This window comes from Phaethon aethereus (genome assembly GCF_964289735.1).
Source record: "Phaethon aethereus genome assembly, chromosome: 2".
NCBI lineage: Eukaryota > Metazoa > Chordata > Aves > Phaethontiformes > Phaethontidae > Phaethon > Phaethon aethereus.
Genome location: NC_138582.1, coordinates 169,898,064 through 169,923,654, shown reverse-complemented (window position 1 = coordinate 169,923,654; position 25,591 = coordinate 169,898,064). Strand labels below are relative to the sequence as shown.

The window sequence follows — 25,591 nt, the reverse complement described above, 5'->3', positions numbered from 1 at the left end:
ATATGACAGCTCTTTGTTTTCCTGCTGGGATTCCAGATTCTGGTGAGCAAGTCTTACAGGATTAATATTACGTCATCAGGTAACATCAGAGGCTCCCAGGAAAACATGGCCTGTCACAGAAGTGCAATGAAATCACCATTGCCCTGAACGTTGTGTCCCTTCGTGCTGGGTGAACAGGGTCAGTTCTGCTGGCTCTTTTTAAGCCTCTGCTGATGCTTTCTCCCCTGTCATGTGTGTGGGGCTGCTTTGTGTGCCAGGCCAGCAGCACCTCTTCCAATACCACTATGGCATCTTTTTCATCTTGGCTTCCACTTGGGTCAGTCAGGGTTTTCACAGCAGCATTGTTAAGTTGTTTCACTTCTTCCCAGACTCCTATTTCCAAATGTCTTTGATAGTAGCTGAGCAATGGTGAATATTTCACGGAAGAAATACTACAGATGTGGGGGATTTATTTTGGCTGCGTTGTTCTACCAGAAGTTCTGTTATCCACTTGAGTTTTGTAAGGTAGGTATTTTTGCAAGTCTTCTGAGACCAAGAGTGATGATCTGAGATAGTGAGGATTTCTGAAGAATATTTACCCATTTGAGGCTGGGTATTTCTGCTCTTTAATTACTGTGAGTTCTGGTCAGTGATGATTTTGGTTTCACCTGCACTGTTGAATGTGTTGGGTAGACATTCTGTTGTTTTTTTTTTTTTTAATGTAACTGGATGTTCAGATATCAGAGTGTAAGGGAAAGGACCAGTTATTTATTGTGATTGTTGTCAATATATATTGATGAATGTGTGTTTTGGTATATGGTGGATTTTCTTCAGTTCCTGTTGGTCTATGGGAAGCTGCTTCTGACGATGTGGTGGGGAACGGAAAACTTTTTTACATGATCACTTCCCAATAAAAAGGGGTAAGTGAAGGACTCAGAACAGTTAGTAAAAGTTTTTCGTTGTTCTGTTTTTGGTAGGTTCTCCTCCACCCAGAAATATGAACATATGCATGTGATCATATAGAGTAATCTTAATTATAAAGCACCTCCCGTGTCCAAAACAGCATAGCAGGTATTAAATATCCAGGGCATTAATGCAATAGTCATTTGAAGTTTGTACTGTTGTAAATCATATGCTGAAGCATGATGAGAACATTATAAAAAGGGGAGGCAGTGCTGTTATGGATTCAGCAATAATATTGACAGTCCTGCTCAGAAAGGGCGAGTCTGAAGGAAATACTCAGATGTTCAGAAATGGTTATCAAGTTTGTAACCCATCCACAGCTATTTCCAAATCTGTCTTGGGTGTGCACCTGAAAGGTTACAGTGAAAGTACTGGAAGCCAGCTGTGGATGGGATTAATTACTTACGAATATTTGTAACATCAGCTTTTATAGGTTGCTAAGGATTCTTGTGGGTTTTTGCCTCTTTAATTCTAGCTTCTCCTTCTGGCTTTGAGAGTGTTGCTGCTGTAGAAGAGGATCTGAACAGCGAGCTGATGAACGAAGACATACGTATCCATAGCTGGCCTTGCTCTTACTACTTGGACACAAGCAAGCAATGGGTCTCTGGCAGACTCTCGCTGACTCCTGTTGCGATCAAATTTACAGCTGACAAAACTGGGGAGCTTTTAGTCAACTTCCATCTTTCTAGTATCAGTGAGATCAAGAAGGAATCTTCAAATTTAATCTTCAGCTCCCTTACCATCTTGGAGAAGAACACCAAACACTGGTTCAGTTCTCTGCAACCCAGCAGAAATGTGGTGTTCAACATCCTTGAGCACTTCTGGAGGGAGCAGTTGCTGTCAAGCCAAGGCACAGGAGCAGAAGCAGCAGCTTTGCAGTCAACAAAGGGAAAAGAGCTGACCGGGTTATTGACTGGATCGCAGAAACGACTGGAGGACACAGCAAAAGTGCTGCATTACCAGGGTGAGCAGTTTGATAACATCATGAGAGGACTCAACAAGATCGAAGGGGATATGGATGTGGCAGACAGGTATGGTACTGTAGCATCCTCTGAGCTAAGCAGTGGTTGCGGTATTGTGTTGTTTGTGTCTGGAACTCATGGGGCAGATCCACAGAGGTCTTTATGAGACCAAACTGTTGACTTTCACTGAAAGTTCAAGCCTGCGATGGCCTTTTGTGGATCTAGTTTGTTGTTCGAAGACATTTATCTCTGTCCTCCCTTCTGTGTGGCATTTTTTTACCCTGGTGAAGTTGTTTTTGTATATATATACACCTGTCCTCTCTCCTTCAAATAACTTTTTCAGGCCTTACAAGTTTCAGCCACAACTGGTGGAAGTGGTAGAGGTCTCCAAAATACTAACAACCTGTAGGTTTTGAGAGAATAGGCAACGAGTTACGAGAAAGATGCAAATTAATGTCCCCACTGAAGGCCATGTTATGGCATTCACATTTTTATTAGATGTCCTAGAATATGCATAAATGAAAAATCCTGGAAGCTGGCTTTGGTTACTTTTGCCAGTCCTGGACCAGCCTGTTTTGCTGTTCCACAGCAAACACAACCACAGTTCTGCTTTTCTGGTTCTTTTCAAAGGCAATGTTGAACATGGCAGGCGGGCTGCTGACTTGGAGCCAGTTTCCTAGAGTTATCAGGAGACAGCTGCCAGATAATCTTTAGTTCAAGTAGCTTGTACTCTTTTCTCTGTGCATGAAAGTCAGCTCTTGGGGCTGCTTTTTGCATACAAAGCGTGTATACTTGAGGTCTTTATATTTGCCTTTTCCTTCCCAAGGACGGACTTCCCAGATACACACAGCAGCAAGGATTGGGTCCATGGTGCGGATGTAGTCAGGGAAATGGCTGTAGAAACAGTGCTCCCTTATTTGTGCTATAAAAGTACTTTTAACCTTACATGGACTGCTGCCTGCCTGTCCAGGTGGAATAAATAAATTTTGAGGAAAAAATGAGCAGTGTTGGGCAACACTGAACTGCAGAGCTTTGGCTGCAGAGTGTGGTGGTGCAAGAACTGGGGAGGCAATACTAGACTATTTGTGGTCATCTCAGTCAGGCTCTTAAGCCAGTGTATTCAAAAAATATTAGCCACCAGGTGCTGCCTTTAGACAACAGAAATAAGGGAGTTGGAGCACACTTGAGATGTTGCTTAACTTTAGCTGTTGCAGGACTCCATGTGAATAGTACATGGTTGGTGTCTTAATCAGAAAGTTATGACTTTAACGATTAACATTCAAAGTGAATTATTCTATGCTATCTTTGCAGTCCAAAATAGTAAGATTAAGAGTAGCATTGTAATGTTTGAAGATATATAGCTATGAGTGTTTTTGTGGAAGCTCTGACACCTGCATGAAGAAACAAACACAATAAAGTTCAAACTAGTTGTTTTTGGAAGAAGCATCTGTTTTTAGATGGATATCATGTCTAAAAGAAAGTGTTGATTTCACAATGATTCTGATGATATTCTCCATACTCTTTAATGAAAAGCCAAGATAACTGAAAGCTTCAGCAATAGCTTTTAAAGTTCTGTAGCAATAAACAGTGAGTAGGAAAATAAATACCTGCTCATTGTTCTTGGAAGAGAGTTTTGTTTTGGGTTAAAATGCACTGGGAGGTATTATTTGTCCTCATGAATCTGAAGAGCTAGATGCTTTGATTTAAAAATGGAAAAATAAAGGAAGGCATTGGCCAAATGTTAGCTGAGTTTCTGTTTTATCTACAGAACGAAGAGTTTGTCCAGCTTGCTCACAGGCTAAAATGCAGCCCAGAACCATTAGCAAAACGGTGTTTTAATTGCACTGTGCTTTTTGAGGAGTTATAATACTTTCTAGCATAGTTTGTGTGTGTGTGTGATTTTTCTCATAAAGGTGCTTCCACTTCCTCCTCCCACCCAAAGTCTTTTCTTAAACTGATGACATCTTCATGTCCCTAACCAGTGTAGAAAATGGGGAAGACTGTGATTGAAGCTCATTTGATTGGTACATATTAGGTAATTCAGATTATTAACATAGATAAACATCCTAATGTCTCTTAAGGCTCTTTGATTCTGGCTTTCTTTAGAAATTTGATGACCTGTAACTACATGGGTAGTTTGATGCATGACTATTTTGCATGTGTAACGGATTTTGTGCAGAAGGAAACTTTGGCATATGAGCGACACCAGTTCAATGGTGGCATGTTTCATAAAAAGAACCAGGTCCCTTTATCTACTTTCAAATGTTTAAAACTTTGATTAACTTTATCTTGCCTGTATGTGTGGGCTTTTTTTTGAGTATTAATTCTGTTCTTGTGTATGCCTGGGTATATACAGCTGCTTTCAGTGGACCTGTGTGCCGATAAGCAGAGCTAAGTCTGACATGCTAGCAGATGTTCAAAGACCAAAAATAAACAGAAAGCCAGATTCACTGGCTCCTTTTTAATATTTCACTATTAGAGGACAAGGTACTCTGGTTGCAAATTTTGATTTGTGTATAAGGACTGGTCATATAGTTTATTGATACAGAGGGGTGACTCCTCCGTGGAAGGCCAGAGAAGTTGGCTGAAGCCTTTGTTTAGGGCTGTGCAGCAGAAAAATCTTGACTGTAAATCAGACATCACACAGCCAGGATGTCAGTCCCTGAGGAAAGAGGGGAAGAGATGGGTGAAGGGATAACGTGATAAAAAAGAAGGCTCAAAGCTATCCAGAATAAGTTACCACCATGTAAACGGACATTTAGACTTCTCACATTGCAGCTGCTTTTCAGTAAGTGAATGCACATACTTCTCTCACGGTGAATGTGGTGAAGCAAACCCATATTGCTGTAGGAATTTCATGACTTTTCATAGGTTAAGACACAGGCGTAAGAGGTTGTTGCCCTGAAGTACCTTGTTGTAACTCTTTCATACACCAAGAGCACAGAAAACGTGCTTTGCATTCTGTAGAACTGAGATCAGGCTGTTTCTGTTTAGCTGCAGCAGGTAGGTTAGAGCATGGCTTTTAATTTGGAAGATGGTATGTGTGCTAGCAGAGCCTAGGACTTTTTCAGTCGTTCTGTGTGTTGAACTTAAGTTGAACCTCATCGTCTCAGAATTCAGCCCTAAATCTATGATGCTATGCTATTTCAAAATCTGTTGTTGTAGAATTTTCTGTTACATCTGCTTTGGTCTGTCTTTTTTTTTTTTTCCCCCCCTTTTTTTTGTTTTTAAGGAGTGTCACAGCATTTTCAGAGGGCAGTGGAGAGCTCCAGACCCATTACTCATGTTGCATGCTATCTACATAAATATCTGATGTTCATGCTTTACTTGGGAGTAGATTCTTGGAACAATTCATTCTGCCTCTGCTCTCCATGAATTCAGTGGTTGACTCCCAGTATGACTTTTTCTGCTTTTCTTAGCAGATGAATTTCTTTAAGTAGGTCTGTTTTGAAGCTGGTGTAGAACTTTGATGGCTAGTAAACAAAGCATGTTCAGTTAGAGCTTCCTCTTTCAGATTAGACTTTGTCTGCAGCCAAATTAAACAGGATTTTAAAAGTGCAAAGTCTTCTGTAGACACACTGTGATTCTCTCATGGAAAATAAACCACTGCAAAAAGTATGTTGAGAGCAGCACTGCTGTGATGCATATTTTATTAGGCAGTACCTTTCTAGAGTAAACTTAAAAGCAAAGTAAATCAAGCTGGGTCTCTGAAATAGCAATGAAGCAGTAGTACTTTGTATTTTGGCCTGATAAGGCTTGCATCTCTAGGTTTTAAGTCAGTAAAAATAGTCTTTTGTAGCATCAGTAAGATGAAAGTGTTTCATTAAAGATTTTATTACATGTGTTCTGGCTTCATTAGTAGCATTTACTACAACTACCATGACACTGGCACATGGCTAATCACTGGATAGTCTTTAAAGTATTTATGGGGTGTGGGGGGGATGACACAATTCTGATCAGGGTTGAACTTCCTTAGAGGTTTTTTTTTCCTTTGTTTGGTTTAAACATAACCTCTTCCCTCCCATGAGAATTTGAGATAATTGAGAATTGATTTGTGCCTCCAGAGATGGCTTTCCAGTTCTGCTCAGTGACTGACAGTTGGGCTGAGAAATCTCCATTTTAAAATGTCCTGATCAGGCTAGTGGGCTGCAGGCTGTTTTGGTTTGTGGGATGCTTCCAGCTAGCTCACCGCTGTTTTCCAGTGGGGACTGGGTAGGGGTGCAGTTGGATGCATCCTGGAGAGTTGACTTGGCCCTTCCTATGCCTGCCTGCAATTGGAGATGAGCCACTCCAGCTCAGATGTGAGGTGGGTACCAGAGGCTGCTGGTGGATGAGAGAGGAGGTGGCTGGTTGCACAGTGGGAGGGAGTGGGGGGTATGAAGTTATTGTTGACTGTGCAGCGAGATGTAGTTGGCCCCAAAATTTCTTCCCAGCCACTGAGACTGAGTCATCCTGAAATACAGGATCCTCTGCTCGCAGGATGGGTTTGGGTGGTGGGCAGGGGAAGAGAGGAGAGGGGGAGAAACGGGACATCATAGGTGCTGAATGTGGCCCTGCATCTAACTCCTGTCTAGACCTGGAGAGGGGTGCTAACAGATAGGCAGCACAGTACATAGAAAATCAAACCAAACCCACCACCTTTCCTCTTGTTCCTGGGGTTTTTTTTTGGTGAAGAGAGTACTGGTGAGGCTTAGACCCAAAGAGATCTGTGATCCTGATCCTTTCTTGGGAGAGGACCCCAGAAAAGGGGGATAGACTATGCTGAGAGAAAATACAACAGGAGGATCATGTCCTCCACATCATTGATAGTTCCTAACGGTGTGTTACATCTTTCTTGCCTGCGGCTGGTAAACTTAGGTGCCTGCTTAGGTCTATCTTCTTGTTTAGAAATAAGGGGCTTGACTCCCTGTGTTATTTCTTGCTATATAGAGGTCATCCGTGGGAGCAATTGCTTAATTCCTCCATAAAGTGAGTCCGGTTACCTTTAAGCTAAGGCAGCAGTTAGCAGCAAGAAGGTCTGTCTCCTCCAGGAGCTACAGCAACATTGATGTTGAGGCAGACTCTGGACCCCAGTGGGCAGTCTCTGCTGGGCTTTTCAGCTCAGCCTTGAACTCTGAGTGTTTTAACTGGCAATGGGAATTTGGGAGTGGGGGCAAAGCAAAAGGTGTCATCCGACTATGGGGCTGAGGTATAAAAGAGTAGAAAAAGGCACTGGTAGTAATGGCCAAGTGTGGAAACATTGAGGTAAAAGACAGCATTAGCTGAAGAGCAGATGGGTGTAAATTGGCCTGAATAAATCCAGTTGAAAGTTGGATTCCTCACATCAGAACGGTGAGATTCTGGGACTGCTTTCCAAGGTGTTAGCAAATGAAGAAAAGCTGGTTTTTAAACCAGATGGATCCTGGTAAGCTGGGAATAGGTTTGAGGAGCAAAATAACAGAGTTCTGGATTCAGTGTGAAGAAATCTTTGTGTCTGTGGTAATTTGCTTTGAACTGGTGGGGTAGCACAACCCTCCTACTGGCTTTCACTCTTCTAACACTCTCTTTTCTCTGCTAGGTTGTTGACTGAGCTTGAATCTCCTTCTTGGTGGCCGTTTAGCAGCAAGCTCTGGAAAGCGCCATTGGAAACCAAGCCAAAGGAAACGGCCACAGTTTCCGATTCGAAGAACCAGGAAGGAATCGTAATTAGAATTCCAGTTATTATCACCCACAGAACAGACTCAAATGTCAAGCCAGGAAAACTCACGCTCTTTGCTTCTGGCCTGGAAATCAGTGACTGCAATTCTCAGGTCATTCACCGGTTTGAATCAAAGGATGTGGATGATATCAGAGTTCATACACCATATGAAATCAGTGTCCGTCAGAGGTTTATTGGGAAGCCTGACACTTCTTACCGGCTCTTGTCAGCAAAGATGCCAGAAGCAATCCCCATTTTGGAGATGCAGTTTAGCAAGAAGATACAGTTTTTAGAAGATGCCCTAGGATTTGTTGGTGCTAGGAAGTCTCCTCAGGTAGATTTGGGGACCTCCATTTGGCAAGCAGGTATGTGACAGACAAAGGGATCCATCTGTAAGCAGTAGCACTAGCACCAAAAGTTTCCAAGTGGTTTTCAAACTCGGAATAGTGTATAATATTTACAAGGCAAATCCTCTCCCCCCTGCCCCAGTGGTGAGACCATACTGATGATAAAATGCAAGAAATTACTGCTAGGTGACTTTAGGCCCTCTTGCCGAGAGAGAGAGGGTAGAGATGGCAGAAGTGTGTGACCCTGTTTGAGTCTAGTTGGATTTACTTTCTCCCAACTACATTAGCAAAACCTGTGACTGTAGATGCTGAAGCTGAGTGTCCCTTGGGGGCCTGGCAGCTGGAATAAGCCAAGCCCTCTTTAATTTAGTGCACTCAGCTGGTGTTGTCACTAACTCCACACCACTTTGTGAAAGGATTAGCTTAATTTGAGTTTCAGCTACTGGCCTGTGTTGTAACTCCAATGTCATTCTTTTTCGGTGATCACCTGTTCAGTATTGTGTCACTCTGTGAGGAAGGGTCATTAGAAACCCATTCCTCTCTCCTGACTGCATGCTGCAGAGTCCTCTCTCATTGCTGTCTTTCCCTTAGCAGTTTGTAGCTGGAAGCATATTTATATTAAGCCTGTCGTTCAGTTAAATGTAGAAGGTTTAAAACAAATTTCCAGTCCAGCAAGTTTTTACATAACGTATGGGATAAACCTCATGTTAATTTTCATATCTTAAAAAATAGAATTTTGTTATTTGAGAAATTCAGGTGTTTGGATTTAGGAGATTTTAGGTCTTAGTGAAGGTGAATGCATTGTTTAATCATGTTAAGAAAAAACAGAGAAGACCGAAACCCTTTCACAACAATAAGAGTGACTTTCCTTACTACTATTATTTCTTCTAAAATTCTGGGGAGGGTTGTTTTTTTGTTTTTGTAATCCAACCTGGATTCATTTGGAGACATGGTGAATTTTTGTCTGTTAGGAATTATTTCTATCAACATGCCTGAGTCCTCTTTTCTCCCTAATTGTTAGTGACAAAAGAGCAAATCAGTGGATGCATTTATTGCCAGTGTATTAAAAATGAGTAGAAAAATGATGCAGTAAAACAATAGATGAGCCTATTTCTGTGCACCAAGCTAAAACTGGAGTTCAGCAGGGAGGATAATGTCCTCTTGTTGACGAGTCGTCAAGGGCCATAGCTTGGAAAAGCTTGTTAATTTTTAAGGAAGTAAGTCTTGGGCATCTGGCACTAAGATGTCAGCACAACAGCTTAGAGGGAAAACAACCTGCTGGTTTCTTAAGCACTGAGTTATTCCAGAAAACTGGTGTTCAGTTCCTGATGGTCTTAAGGCTGGTTACATAAAATAATTGGTTATACAGCCCTACTGTGCTTAATTTCCCACTGCTCTGCTCTGTTTGCATCTGAGTCAGTGAGTCAAGGATATTGCTCTCCTACCCCCACCTGCATTTTGACTGTTTAATTTGGAAATGTCAGTAAAGAAAACTGGAGGTTATGGAAATCCTGACTTTTCCAGCTCCACCAAAACCCTTGTTTGTTCCTTCCCTGGAGTCTGTCGCCGTCTGTCTTCTGTCGCAAGATGGCAGTCACGGACTGCGTTTTAACCTCTGGGTTTTTCCATGGCTGCTCACATGGTGGAAATACTGATTTTTAATTTTTTCCTTTTTTTTAAAATTTTTTTCCCCTAAAAGCAGGGAAAAAAGTCAATGCTATGCATGCCTGCCTTTGTGTACACATAAAATATATGTGTGTATTTTCAGATAGCAAATGTTGATTCGGAGACTTATAGGAGAAATATCCTTGCAGCGGAGGTACATCTGTCTCTGTGAACTGGCTCGTAGTGTTCTTTGCCCTCGGTGGTGCAGCTCAGAGCCGTGAACATTTCCACAACTGTCATAGTCTCATCTGGATCCTGTCTGTTTATACTAGTCCTGCCTTAAAGTTGTGCATATTGCATATTTGTATAAGTAAATACAAAAACCTTGTCTTTCCTAAGAGTTTTGGCTTGATTCCACCTAGAAGAGGAATTTGTGAAGAGTTTTAGACACACCAGATTATCTGAAAGTATTTTTAGCTGCTTTGCATGTCTTTTCTGGCTGTATTTTTTTTAGACCAAGCCTCACGGGTGTTTAAATGCTCAGGACAGAGCAGTGAGGTTCGTTTTGTAACAGAGGTTCTTCTGTGCTGGATTAAGCCAGTACTTTGCTAGCCAGTAACACCCTCAATAATGGCTGATAACTACCCAGGATTAAAAAACGCAAGAAATCCTACAGCGTGCCTTCAGTATAACGATCTAGGGCAGTGCTGTCTCAATCCTATAGCTGAAAACTGATATTCACAGCTATTTATCCCTTTCGAGGCTGCTGAATTTTTCCTGCTTACCCCTGTAACTGAGTGTTCCTCATTATTATGAGTTTCCAGCACCTTGTTCAGAGGTTTGGTAGCTTCTCGTCCTCAATGTGGTGGCAACGAGTCTCACAGTCCAATTGGGTGTAACACAAATGAAACAAAACTGCTTTTCTAAATGTTTCTGCCTTTCTATTCAATACTCTCCCTTTTTTTTAAAACTAGAAAATTGCTGTGAAATTCCTCATCCCATTCTTTTTGTGTGCTTTTGTCATATCCCTCTCCTGTTCTTGTCCTCAGCGAGATTGATGGAGTGAAATGGGTAGATTTCTTGTTTTTAATGAAATAATCAGCATATGGTGACACTCAGCTGATAAGAAACATAAAGAATCTCGTCTGGCTATTTGCTGCCATAGGAAGGTCTGTCGTTCCCTCCCCGCTTTGTCCTCTGAGCGAGACCACGACAGTAATTTACCATAAGCAGTGTTTTTCAGTGCCTGGCTCGTACCCCTCCGAACAGAAGGAGCATTTGCACAGGGTAACACCAGTACAGTGAATGACTTGCTTGTCTTAAATCTTGACGGTGTCTGAGTCCAGTGACTCTCAGGCTGATAACCAAATAATTCCAGGGATTATGAGTTTGCTGTAATTACTTGAGAGGGATTTAAGGTTTGGTACTTTTGGTTTAGCTTTTGCCTCCCTTTTCATGGGGAGGTAATGCTATCCAAAGCGGTTGGGTGTACACTGTCAGTTGGCCAGCCAGCTAGGCACCAGCTCCTCGACCTGGCGTCTGACATGCTGTCTGTCCTGATGTACCTAAGAGCTGCTGTCGTTGTCCTGTGCTGGGTCAGGCCATGTGCTCACAGGTGGCAGCGGTAGAATTCTCTTCCTTCTTGGTGCCTGTTTTAAGTGGGAGAGCTTTGGAGATGTTTGAAGCGCCTCTAGGAGCCAAGATGTGTTTAGCACCCATCTGCATCAGAAATAACAACCTTTCCTTGCAGCACGTCCCTGCTACCCTACTGGGCAGTGTCAGCTACTGCAATAAGAGGTGATGCTTTAAATAAAAGACAGGTGGCATGTGACACGAGGGATTGTGTCCACGCTGCTCAGCTGGGGGTGGCTGTTAGCGTCAGTGTTGCCCTTCCGTTTCCGGGGTTTACTGTCTTGACTTTTGGGCTCTCTCCCTGATCTGTCACTTTTAAATTGTTTAATTAAAAAGATTAAAAGGAGAAGCAGCAGTGGGTGGAGAATCATCTTGTATCTGATTGGGAGTGCGTTGCTGTTCCTCTGCTCTCTGTTCAGATGAATCCCCGCAGCCCAAAATGAACCCATTCTCCAAATGTTGCCTTTATAAGTCATCTCTCAGCAGCCTGGTCACCTCCAGGTTAGGCATTGTACAAAATACAGCTTGAATCCTTTCTAGAAGAACATAGCTTAACAGGCAAGGTTGGGTTAGGCTTCTCAGAGCCTGTGTGCCTGGGCCCTTGCAGACTGCTGTGGAGCAATGCGGAGGTCAGCCAGTTTGATGCCGGCGCTAGTCCTCCCCGTTGGTGCAGGAGATGGCAGTCTGACCATGGGAATGTCTCTTGCAGCTACAGGACTCCTCGGAGGAGTGGTGCAACCCAGTTCTCCGGTGGGAGGCAGAGAAGAGATGGACAGTGACCAGGATCAGCTGCAGAAGCAAGAGAAGATCTCCCAGGAAGAAGCAAAAGAGCTTAAACAGGTATAAGTTGAGGTAACTTTGGTAAGAGTTGTTTCACTCCCTTTGCTTCCTTAATAATATGCATTTTCATCATTAGAAACATAGTCAATGTCCTTAAAATATTCCTCTACCTAAATTTAGATGGGCATATTTTAAAAATTAGTTGATCAAGCCTGTGATTAAAATACACTGATAACTTTATGGGTTTTTTTACTATTTTGAACAAATCGGGGATTATCAGAAAAACAGATTAAGTGGTAGGATTATAAACTGAGGAAAATCCTTAACTGTAACCTGTTTTTTCTGAAGATAAAGAAGTTTAACAATTAAATAATTTTCAGCTTTTTTGAGTTTTCCCTATGCCATTTTATCCTTTTTAGTAAGGAGTAGCAGTTCTATTTCAGAAACATCCACAAAGCTGAACAAAGTGTTTTATAAACACACAGAGAGAACTTGTAGCTAGGAAATAAGTATGCAGTCCAGCAAATTAATATAGGGGAAGTAAGTTGGAGGTTTTACTAGGAAAAAAAATACTTAAACTTATCCAGTCTGATATTGTTCCTCTAAATGGCTCTTTAAGGGATTTCACTCATAGTTAATGTTCAGAACTTTCAGTGAAGAGTCTCTCTTTGTAGTTTGTGGTTGATCTGAAACAGTGAACTAACTGGAAGAGCACAGGAGTATGGTTTTAGTGGTTTTTTCATTAAAATAGGTTTACTGGTGATGATCACAGCCACATCAGAAGATGTGATTGAAGATTAAACTTTTTTTTTTATCCCCTCTAGCATCTTACTCTTTTGATATTCCATCTGTAGCTTAGTGATAGCGTCATGTGAAGTCTTTGCTAACTCTATTGCCTCTTAGCCAAGCCTGCAGTTTTCCAGCCCCCTTCTTTTATTTTATAGTTGGGAATTAGAATACGGCAACTTCTGCTAGCTTGAGTGCATTTGAGAGTCACAAGACTTAGTAGTGACTTGAGTGGCTAAAAATGAAAACTTCCTGCAGGAAAAATCTATTTATTAAAATTAATCAACAGACAGTTGGATAAGTGAGAGTTTAACTTTTGCACAAGGTCAATTTAAGAAATTTCTGAAATTCTCTATGCTGGATGGTGGACTAGAAACAGTGTTAAATGGCCAGTGTTATTTAAAACAAAACACTTTCAAGATTAGCTAGAGCTCAAAAGACAATTCTGCCACTCCAAGCCAAGAATTTTTAAGCCAGTTATTGATTTGGGGTGGTGTGGGTGGGAAGAAGATCTGGATGACAAGCTATGAATTGGCCTGATTTTTTTCCCAATAATTGCTGAGCACCTGTTCCCTGAGAGTCAGGCCTCTTTAATCATCATTCCAGTTATTAATTATTTTAAGGTACATGCCGTAATTCCTATAAACTCCTGTTCCTTTTCCTTTCCAGGTGTCACTGCATAAATACACAGTTTTAGACCAAAACTTGCTTCTGTAACCAAAATATAATCATGATCTTTTGACTGAAATATCTTATTTGGGCTTTTTCAAAAACAAAATGGACTATTCACCATTTAATCATTCTCCCTTCTTCTCACCTTTTAAAGAGCTCATCTCCATGATCTATCATGTTATCAAAACATAAGCATTTTCTGAAGCAGCGTTGACCTTTTGGAAGATTTTAAGGGAGAGTATTTCTCAATCGTAGTTGTACAAATAGCAGCAATCTATTATTCACGCATGCATACACTTTGTACAGCTGTTATGTATTCAGAAGGGCTAGTTGTTCCTTCCTTAAATGTCAACTTTTCAGCATGATTATTCTGTTTTGTAGTCAGACCCAAAAAAGCTAAATACGGTGTGGAGCATTGTTGGTCATGGACTACTATTGAAGACACATTTTGCTACACCTTTCAAAAGAGGCTCTTGAGGAGTTGCTTCCCCAGGCCCACTTCTTGACAGTTGAACACCAACCTTTGTTGGTGCTTAATATCATCAAAGCAGTTGGCTGTGACTGGAGAAGCAGAGGAAACACAGGGTGGGGAGTTCAGTGTCTTCCAACAAGGCTTGTGAATTGGGAATGAAGCCTCTCATCTTGTGCCAACTAGTGTCTCTCCAGCTGCTCCCAACTCCCAGGAGTTGCCCAAGCACTGCTTATTCTCATTGCTCTGAAGTGCAAAGCAGAGTGAAATAGCTCAGGATCTTTCGGCTCTGTTAGGAGAGAACGTGGTGAGGTTTAGAGTGCAAGTGTAAAGGTGTGGAAGTGAAGGAAAGCGTGACTGAAGGGTGCAGTTCCTACCAGTAAAAGTGGATTTAAGAGGTATGGAGGTTGGGGAGGTATTGTAATGGGGTTCAAGGGCAGCATCATAGTAAATGCTGTAGAAAGCCTTCCGGGTATTGAACCCCTGGAAGCATTGAGGTGAAGATCTTGAAACTACATCTGAACAGAACATTTAATGCTTATCTATGATATGTGAAGGCTTTATCTAAGGCTGTATTTGCCATATTCAGCCATTTTATAGTTGAGAAGCAGGTTAAGTCCATAAATAGAAAGCAGGCAGGGAACCAGGAGCTTTGTCTCATTTCCAGCTGTGTGGACTTAAGCACTCAGTCATGACCTGGGTTGTAGGGTGCCCCTTGCTGAGGTGCAGCCTGCTGCTTTGTCCTTTTTTTCTCCAAACATGTCTCATCAATGAGCAGTACGCATAGTGGTTTTAGCCTGCAGCAAGGGCTTGTCGTTCATTGATGCAGTTGCTCCCAGAGAGCTTCTCTGCACTGCTTCTGTTCAGCTCCCACTTTGGGAATGAGCAGGATGATGGTTAATCATGTTTGCAAAGCATTTAGAGAGTAAAGAAGGAAAACTGTTAAAAGTACAAAGCATTAACATTCATCGAAGACAATGATACTTGTGGTGTCAGACTTCCATGAATGGTTTAAAGGTATTTGAGGTCCTTATGTTGATAACTACAGTGTTTTTCTGAGCAGTTTCCTCTCTCAAGGATTATGATTATCTTTCATTCTTTGATTGTCTGTAATGCAAGCACTTGTGTTTGTTTTTTTTTTAAACAAGCCAGAAGAGCTCAGCTCTTCCCGCTTCTTACTCATGATGTGGGTAAGTCCAGCAGAACTTTTGATGTTGGAGAAGTAAGAGGAATTTGTGATGAACAGACAAACAGTTGTCACTCTTCCTCTCTCCTCAAAAATAAAGTACTTGCAGTAATAAGAATAGATGTTTTGAAGTAGGAATTGTTGAATGATAGTAAATTCATTCCATTAGACCTAGAGGCCCTGAGCATCTGCAGTTGTGATTGGGTGCCTGAGTAAAGGACCTCACCAGGACTTCATGAAGGGACACTTATGTTAAAAGGCACGGCGTTTGTGGCAGTTTAAGCTGTGTTCCTCAGCTGTGCTATAGCGATGGAGAAGGAAGCCTACGAAGTTCCTGTGGTCTCTGGCTGAGCCTTTGCCTACCTGCCTCACTGTGCCTGACACAACAGCACCGGGTATGGGAGGGGATATGGCAATATTAGCTTAAGGCTTGTGGTCGAGGTCAGGCGTTGGGAATTCACTAAATCTGAATTTATTTTGCCAAACCAGTGCTTTTTAATTTCTGAAAATGTTCCTGCCAAAGAACTGTTGCCCTGATATTTATTGTCTGCAGATCATGTATGCTGTGAAGAAGACAGAGTATTAAAGTTAATTCTGTAACATTTGGGAAAAAAACACATCCCAGTGCATATCTTTGTGGCGTTTGCTTCCTCGATGTCTTCTCAGGTCTAGATGGTTCTATTTCAGTCCTTTGCTACTTTCAGAGTCTCTTCAGCGTTTATTTACCCTTTTATCATGCCTTCATCTCAGGAAATCACAACTGTTAGGTCAGAGAAAAAGTGTTTTGTTGAGAATCTGTTCCATTCCAAGTGCTAAATACCAAATTTGCTCATAGGATGGCCTTGTTCCATGGCCTATAGTGATCAACAGACAACTGATCTTAACAGACACATGTAATGACCATGCCCTGGGTTTATTTTTTAGAAGGCACAATACAGGGAGAGAACTGAGGTCTTCACAACTAACGCTTTCTATGTGCTTGTGTGTAACTTCAGAATTTAATGGTACCAAAATAAAAGGTGATAGTTAAGCCTGTGGAGTTGCTCGAGTATTTTTTTCCAGACAAGGCCAGTGCTATGTTAGTGGCACCATGAGTGCTTAGTACTCCCCGAGAAAGTGAATAAAATCAGACTTCTGTATCAGGCGAAGAAGAAAAAATGGGAGAAATCAGTCACTAAGAAGAAAATAGTAAACAGTGACCCTTCCATACTCTCCGAATAGGGAACTGGCTCAAAAGAACGGCTGCTTTAAAATTTGTCTGCTTTTGTGTGCTTCAGATACAAGGGACTTGCTGTCCTGTCAAACTTGCCTGTTCCAGTGTTTTCTGTGCTCAGGAGTTTTGTGCTACAAGAGACAGCCTGATTTTCTAGAGCAGGCAGAGGCACTTTTGCTAGTGACTGGTGTAGAGCCTGGGTGTTCATACACCAAACGCAACTCTAGGTCAAGCAGAAGGAATATCTGTGCTTTGCATAGCTACAGGCAAGTGCTGATAGCAGCAATCCCAAACAGGAAGCACGTTAAAGCTACGTAAATCCATAGATTTTTGTTATGGCAAGTTGCATTTGTCTCATGAAGCATTGACAAATGTCCTCTAGTAAATTGTGTCAAAGTGGTTTAAGATGTTTCTGCTCTCTCCTGTCTCCCTTCCTATTTCCAGATGCAGCAGGAGAAGATGTGGACAGGCCTCTTAATATTTTCGGTGCAAGATCACTTAATCCCTATTGTGGATTTGCGCTTATAATGGGACTATGAACTGGAATATTTTAGGTACTGCCCCCCCTTCTTGCTCACCTGCAATATGTTCAGCACAGAGGTGAAGGACCGTACTGAATTATGCAAGATATCCCTGTCAAAACCTCTTTTGCACCCTAGTTCAGAGTACTGTAAATGACAGTTCTTTGGTTCCTAATAACAGGTGAATTTGGCTGGGGAAGCTGCATTCGAGAGCCATTTATGGTTCTGTGCTCTGCTTTGGCGTTCAGACTTCAGCTGCACAGGGTTAGTGGAGTGGATCTCAGGGAGTTCAAACTACAATTAGCAATACTTCCCGCACAATGACACTTTCTGTATCTTATTTTTACTGCTGGATACTCAGTATGTTTATATGGCAGATCGTACTTCACAAGCTTTAGCTAAATTGCATTATAATGATGGCATCTCAGGGCCCAAACCAAACTGAGGTCTTTGCTGTAAGATCTTTAGGATACGATCTCTGTACAGTGCCCGACGCTTTGAGTTTAGGTCTTCAAGTGGTGTGGCAAAATGATAAAGTAATAGGGGTAAGTACTGAGCAGGCTGAAGGGCTTGGCGTCCTCTCCCATCATTCCATTTGTGTCTATGTTGTGACTGTCTCCAGCTAAGCTGGTTGCTCAGCTCTCACTTGAGCCAAAGCAGAGAAGGCTGGGCAGCACTTGAACTCCTCCTTAAGCAGGTACATAAAAGAGAGCAGGTGAATCATCACCGAAACTGCACTGTGTTGTCTAGATTCCCATAGTGTCTACAAGAACTTGGGGTATGTAGCTTGGATGGATACCTCTTCTTCCAGCAAGGCCCAAATCTGCTGTAGTTGAACACTTGACACAGGGCGAATTTGGAGAGCAGTGACAAATTTGCTTCCTTGTTTTTCACAGTGAGGACTCTGCGTGGGAATATTGGGTAACTTGCCTGAAGTTGCACAGAAAATCTGTGGCAGATCCATGAGGATAAATCAGACTTTCCAAATTACATTCTGGTGGCATAAATCTGAGGCTGTCTCAATGTGAGATTGACCAGTGCCTGAGGAAATGTGCCTTTAAAATACGTCTTTCACGGGCTCATACCTGCTGCTTTGTTTCTGTAGCAGATAGAGTTTCACGCTGACTTTTCATGTCTTGGTTCACCATCCAAATTATGTGCTGGCACAGAAGGCATTGCTGCTCTGAGCAGCTGACAGAACTGGAGCAGTGATAACTAGACATCTTGCCATCATTTTGCTTTGCAAAAATAGTGATCAGCTTTGGCCAGACTTGAGATTCTTAGAACTCTTTCCAGCAAGCTCTGTGGGCTGTGCTGGAAAAGCATCTTAACCATTTCAGGATCCCATTGGATAGCAGCACTCAGCTTGAATGGTTGAAGATGCTGACAGACAAAGGGTTAAGGGATTTATTACCAGATGCTCTTAGGCAAGGAGAATTAATAGATGAAAGTGAGCCGCTTGCCTTTTATTTTTGTGTGTTTAGTAACCACATCGTCATTGCCTGCTGCATTTCAAGGCAGAGCCTAATTGGCAGGTGAACTGAGCAGAGCCCTGTAGCCAACTGAGTTTCCATTTTACTGCTTTCATGTTTTAAAAGCTTTTCTGTTCTCAACAATTGTGTCTTTTTCTGTATTTTAAATGTTAAATATGCTCTAATGAATGCAAAGCCTATCAAAAGTAACCTGGTTTGAAACTAAAAATAACCTGGTTTTCATGGCAAACCTGGGCCTTTTTTTGGCACAGTTTTGATTTACACATAAATTGGGTACCTCTTGGAGAGGTGGGGAAGGAGGAATGTCCCTGCTTCCTTTCTGCATCCTCCTGTGCCAGCCCCTGTTCTGCTGCATAGTGCTCTGAGGCTTGCACTGCATGTCACCACACTTACATTATGTGCTTGCCTCAATGGATTTCACAAACTGAGATGTGCTGGGTGAGGACATGGCTCAGGAAAGCTGAACTTACCACACTGCTAGTGGTGCTTGGTGGTAAACCTCCAAAAGCACGTGCCTTGCTGCAGCAGAAGGTAGAGATGTTGAATGGCCAGAGGAACCGTTCTGGAGCATGTGTCAAGCCATGGTCCAGAAATCATTGGCTGCTGCTGCTTTTCTTCTGCTGTGCTGGAAAACAAATTTTGGGATGCTCTTGGATAAAACTTTTTAGTAAATTTGCTGAAAAAATGTCAGCATGGACCATCTTTAAATCATCATTGCAAAGGATGAAGCACATGTCTTTCACCGCCCTCCCTTAGGATATACTGAAAGAGTGAGGTCTTGTCTCTCGTACTGCTATAAAGAATTAAAGGTTTGTTGGAGTGGAGGCTGAAATCATGTAATCTTTTCTCAGCTGAACATTGAAGCTGGACCTGCTCATAGTTGGGTGGAGTGGACCAGAAGACCTTTGGAGGTCTTTTCCAATCTTAATTATACTGTGACTTTATGAACGGTGGGAGTCATTTCACATAGTGCTGGCTACTTTATTTTATGTTTTTATATGTATGTTTGTATATATAAAATATACACAGAAGAAGCTCAAAGGGAGGACTGAGGGAGAGCCATCTCTGAACTTCTCATTTCCAAGTAGTCAAGTTACTTCCCTGGGAGAGGCAAGACCTTACTTCAGCCCCATGTCCTGAATCATTCACGTGATAGATCTGATCATGTAATTTTTGTTTTTGGTCCATATCCTACACACGTCTATCATCTCCAGTTTGGGGAATTCGCCTTGCTTTCCTGTTACCGTGAAAGAACCTGAAGTGTTTAATTTGGCGTAGAAACAGGGGTTTTTAGCTTGTAGTTTTGTTAAGAACAAAAAAAAGGTAGATTAAGCTTGATCCATGGTTTGTTTTGTATTTTTGCTTTCACAGCCAAATTGCAAAACCAGTTATTCACACAGCTGTATTTCTAGCTGCTTGCAATTTATGGGAAGAGCTGAGATACATTTTATGAGATAAATCTCACTACTGTGGCCGACGTCCAGCTTTAGTTAAAGCATTTCGTCTGCGCAAAATTCCCCTGCCGTTCCAGCTAGATATGGTATTCCTCGCTGCTTTTCTCAAACCAGTAACTTGCATAGCTGCAGATGATGGGACTGCTGTGGAATTCAGCCCCACATGTGCATAAAGGGGCTGCTGATGTTTCACAGCAGATTTCTGGGGGCTGATTATATATATTTTAAAAGGAAAACAAGAAAACGGGGTTTGCCAATTGTTACAAAAAAAAAAAATTAAACATGTATAGAGTACTATTCTTTTCCCCTGTTTTAACAAAATAGCTTTACCTGGATGCTCATGTACCACAGCAGTTGATGTTGTGAGATGGCGCTAGGATAATTTGCTTTCTTGGAGACTTACTGCAGTTGATTGGATAAACTGCTCTTACTAAGCAGGCAGTGTGAGGATATCCTCCTGGACCCATCTGTGGAAGCCTGAGGAAGCAGATCACGTAGGCCAGCAGTGACAGCAGAGACAACCCCTTTGTGATCTGAAGCGACTCAGAAGCTGGATTTCCAGTCAGTATGAAATGATGCTTCCAAATCTCCCTCCGATACATGCAAGGCAGCTTGCCCGTCAGGCAGGTGCTTTCAGTTCATGCAGCCAGGCTTATTAAGGGAGTAGCCACAAGAGGGAAGAAAAGGCAATGATATAACTCATGCCTTGGACTGCTGCTAAAAGGAGCCAGTGTAAGAGGGTAAGGAATTAGGACAGATTTTTCTTGTGTTGTTTGGAACTCTGCTCTTGGACTTGGTTGTGTGAACTGACGAAAATTAAAGTTGAGTAGGCCCCATAAGTCAGCGTGTGGTATCGCTGTGGATGTCTCCTAGCCTTAAAACCTGGCTTTCTTCTTTCACTTTAGAGGCTTCTGCCCTGCTTGGACCACTGTCCATAGACTTTTTCAGACAACAGGGTCTCCTCTCAATCTTGGAGTAGCTGAAGGTGTTTGCTACAGTCCCACATATGAACAGTATTTTGCTAAGTATAGTGTAAACTGGTTGATATGTAATATAATGCTTGCAGCCTGGAATAGAGCTGTAGCCAATGCATATGTTGTTTTTCATCTTGGGTAGAGCTTGAGCCTCTTGGCCACCTTAACATCCGTTCATACCACACCACCCTCTAGTCCCTTGAAAATGATTTGTTGATTGCCCAAGTCTCACTTTTTCCCTTCTGCTCCATGCAATGACGCTTCTTTCTTCAGTGGATTGTAGTAAAACATTTTCTGTCCTTTGACCTGGTCCCTGTCTAACCTTGCAATGCTGTCAGCCGTGTGATCCCCTCCTGGCCTTGCACCAACCATGCTTTCTGTCTGCATCGGCTCTCAGCATGCACAGTGTCTTAGGACAAGCTGCTGCTCTAAGGCACAGCAAAAAGCTGATGTTTACACCGATTTTTACTTTTAATTTATCCCCCACCCCAATAATGCTACCATTTCAGATTTTGTTTCTCTGGTCTTTAGTTTATTGTTTAGTTCATCCCAATCCAGTTTATTGGAGCAAGGTGCGTGTCTTTTCATCAGCACGCTTCAGGGCAGACTCCAACAAATGATTTGGTCATTTAAATCAATGAAATAACTAACTGCTATGGGTCTATTACATTTCTCAAAGAACTGGCTGCTCGATTGCTGAAAGCTCTCAGTCTTTTCTTCTGACAGATACTAAAGAAACTGAAGGGCCTTGCCTTGGAGACAGAAGCCGAGCTGGAGAGACAGGACGAAGCTCTCGATTCCATCACTACCTCCGTAGACCGCGCGACGCTGAATATTGACAAGCAGAACCGCAGAATAAAGAAACTAACGTAGCGCCCGCAGGAGCCAGTGGGGGTGGTATCGTGAGGAAGAGGAGGATCGGGGAACTGTGTTTTTCGAGACTGTTTCTTTAATAGACACTTAGATTGTCTGGGAGTCGTTTGCAATATTGTCTGCAGTACGATGCTGCTGTTGTCGAGTTCCTGAGGGTTTGAAAATGTTTCCAGACTTGGATGATGTTTGAAGGCTGTTTTAGGATTAACAAGGTCAAGACTTTTAATTGCGGTGAAACAATGATAGTGGATTCTTTACTACAGAAAATCTGTAAATATGTAGGGTTGTGATATAATCTGAATCAACTTTTATGTGTTTTTTTGTGTTGCTGCTTTTGAAAGCTGTTTGGGTTTTTTTTACTGCAGCAAAGAACTGAAGGAGAAATGAACTGCATATGAGACTACTTTAGATGATTACAGCCTATTAATTCTCTCTCAAGGTCTTTCTTTAAAATAGTTAATAGCTGAACTAAGGGCCAGATGTCCCAACTGCAAGTCATTGAGGCTTTTTTTTGTAAGTTAATGCTGAGGTGAGCAAATGATGGTGATAAAACCTTGTGTTCCCTGAGCAAATAGTTTTAATAGGTTTCAATCATGCTTTTCATGTACCCAGAAATTTTATAAGAGTAATGAAGACTTAGTGGCCACAGCTGTCTGTTGCCATGTCCTGGGAAATCAAGAGAAGGTTAGTTAATGTGCAAGTATTGGTAGAGACATCTACTTATTGAGCAGATTTTTTTTTTTTCCATTTGATAAATGTTTTGCTTACTTAAGTCACTTACAAAATGTAGGTGTCAAAGCTAAATACATGCTTCTGCTTTCCAAAAAGGGGCTGCTGATCTTTGATGATCATCTACGTGTTTCTGTGTGTTTTATTTTTCCCCTTCAAACTGCACATGTAGTGAAGGAGTTGACTTTGGAGTGGAGAAAGTGATTTTCTTCACGGGCAAATTAATTCAGTCCTTGGAGTTGACTGTATCCCTTACTTGCACACAGTAGTTTTATATTTTTGGTAATAATCTGACATGGGATGCAGTGTCCTTAGAGCATCATGAATGAAGCATTTTCTTAGTGTGGTCCCTAAATACCATGCTGGATGTGTCACATCTGGGATGTCACATCTCTGACAGATGTTAGTGGAAGATTTCTTGTCCTTTTGCTTCTCTGTCCTTCATTTTTCAAGAATTTCCCTATACCATTCTTCTACGACTCTCTGAACGGGAACTTCATGAGTTGTGGAGCATTATGTGGTTTTTCTGTGTCTACTTCAGATTCACAGGCTGAGGGGCCTGTGCTCAGAGCTGTAAGCATCTGTGTAACATTTGATAGTCGTGGTCCGTGCATCTATCTTATGGTTTTTATGTATTTGCACTAACTAGTGGTGAAGCATTTCAAGACTTCTTGTAGACCTGTATTTCTAAAATAAAAGGGAATACTCTCAGTTGTTGTCTAATAGGTTTTGTTGAGTTTACAGATGGCTCCATTGAGACTACAGGGCAGTGGAGACCTTTTCCCCTCCTAACTTACTTGATAATATATAGGAGAGATTCACGGTAATCCATGTATCTATCGCCTGTGGCAGAGAACTCACATTTCATCAGTTCCTACAGTTTACCACCTGTTTTAGTTCAAAGTATGCCTTTTTTTAAAATGTTTTTATATTAAAAAATTCTTCTTGTATTGCTTTCAAATACAACACTTTTTGTGCAATATTTTTAACTAGTAAAGCTTTGAACTGCTTATTCTACTGATAGTTGATGTGAAATTTTCCCGTTTCAGAGTAATTCAGCCTACCTTTTAAATAAAGGTACCACAAATCACATAGAGTATGTTGTTTTCAAGATTTTAGTCTACCTTGTTTTGTATTACTTCATGTTAGTTACTTAGTATTGGAGTAGAGGTACTTCTGCACTGCAAGTTCTTCATTTACAGTCCAAGTTGTTACTGGCATGCACTTTACCTACTTGCTGAATATGGTGATTATATATACATAGAATATGTACTGTGAAATAAAATATTGTCTGGGGTTCTCTTGTTTGTTCCCAATACCCAAATCACTGTTGTTTTACTGTGAAAGGAAGATATGTTTACACAACTAATTATTTCATGAATTTAAAAGTACACTTTGCATAAAACGTGTGTTAGCTGAACCTGGTGCTGACTGGAAACAGAGCTCTACACTGAAATAGTCCAAACCAGGATTGCCAAAATTAACTACTAATTACACGTTGTTTAGTTTAGGATTCGTTGTGCCATACTTTTTATTGTTGAGGTTTTTAACACTAACTGTTGCATCTGATTCAGTATTTTGTGGTTTGTGTTAGTCCAACATGTCCATGCTAAAGCAAGAAATAGTAATATTGATTGTAAGAAGTGATCCATTCTAGAGCTGTGCATTAGCTAAATTTCATGTGCCCGGAGGACTTTCAATCTGTAATTTCTTCTTATTAAATATCTTGGAATAGTGATCTTCTCTTTTGTATTCACTTGGCTGAGAAGTTGCAATAAAAAATACTCTATCCACCCCCTTGTCATACTGTGGAACAGGCTTTAATGTAGCACTTCTGGCAGGGGCGGGTTTCAGGATAGGCTTTTTTTTTTTTAATTAAAACAAAAAAGGAAAATATTAACTGCTGGTATATCATCCGTGTGAATGTCAGCTATCCTCGGGTGGACGATGAAGTGGGTGAATGTCAGCATGGTGTACGCGGCGGCTGGTGCTCTGTCTTGGAGACTGTGGCACAGGAGCTGCTCCCGCTTGTAGAGAGTGGACTAAGACCTGCTTGGACGTGTCCCGATTTGAACAGCCTCTTGCTACACACGTGTAAAGATTTTACTCTGATCAAAACTTTTCTTATTATGTAATAATACAGCTTCTGTTATTGTCAAAAGTGCTTAGAGCCTCCTCATTTCCCTTCTGCCTGAAACCCAAATGCCATTATTTTCCAAATATGCTCCAATAGGGAAAGATGCAGCAGGTAACATGTGCCAAACAGCTTTCCTGTGCTTCGTTCTTCTCTGGCATAATTGTTACTTGCACAAGGCTTAGAGACATAGTTCCAGGGTAACTTTTGCCTTTTATACGCACAGTTTGTTAGTTCTTCACAGGTCTTTTACTAGAATGTGAAAAGTGGGGGGCTTTGTCATTAAGAGACATAAGGAAAATAATAATAAAAGAGATTCTTCATTAAGAGACATAAGGAGGGGGGGAAGAAAAAAAAGAAGTTCTAACCCAAAAAATAAGAAGGTTTTACTTGGGAAGGCTTTTCAGCTCCTGCAAAAACAGAACTAGATTGTACTGTATCATATAGTAGGTTTATTATCCAACATGTGTTCATGGCAGTGATGAGTGAGCCTGAAATGACTGGAGCTCAAATGTATTTCTGCAGAGCAGTTTGAACGTCTCCTGTGGAATCATTGAAATGCTGGTAGTAGACATGGCACTTTGCAATCCTCAGAGGAGTGGCGTAAGGAGCTGCTTTTCAGGCAATTAATTTATTAAACCAAAGCTTCATAATAGCTGTCTATGTTTCTGAAGTCAGTGCTTTGAAACCACTGGTATGCTCTTCACAGAAGGAAATGGAGCAAAGCTGCTTGCAAGTGTTGAAGCCTGCCCCTGGGAAGAGTGTTTGGGATAGAAATTGGCCGTATTTACTTTTTAATACGACAAACCACGGCAGCAGTATCCCTTGCCTCTGCTCGCTGTGTGTGAGCAATGTCAAATCTCAGCCTGGTAAAGGGAAAAATAATTTTGTAATGGTCCTAGTCATAGGTTTAACAGCTGGGCTGTGCAGAGCAAACAGCGCTTGGCTCGTCCTAACGCTCCGGGCTCGCGCGTTTGCGACTGGGCACAAGGCTCCTAACGGGGCTGCTCGGGCTGCCCAGCGTGGACCCGGTGGGAAGCGCATTGGCTTGGCCTTTGCCCACCAGCCTCGTCCCTGCGGCGGCAGCGGCGCTCGCTCATCCCAGCCCAGCGAGCCCGCGCTCTCACTGGCGAGCGTTTCGC

The 25,591-nt window shown here is 41.9% G+C and overlaps 1 protein-coding gene across 1 annotated transcript; it reads left to right on the top strand.

The window, feature by feature from the left end:
• Nucleotides 1-1,425: 1,425 nt before the first annotated feature.
• SNAP47 (synaptosome associated protein 47) lies at nt 1,426-21,586 on the top strand (the record flags this gene model as incomplete). The annotated part of the gene is made up of 4 exons (XM_082015561.1): nt 1,426-1,973; nt 7,462-7,946; nt 11,875-12,005; nt 21,440-21,586. Exons 1-4 carry the CDS (start codon nt 1,477-1,479, stop codon nt 21,584-21,586), a joined length of 1,260 nt encoding a protein of 419 aa, XP_081871687.1. The 5' UTR covers nt 1,426-1,476.
• Nucleotides 21,587-25,591: the final 4,005 nt, after the last annotated feature.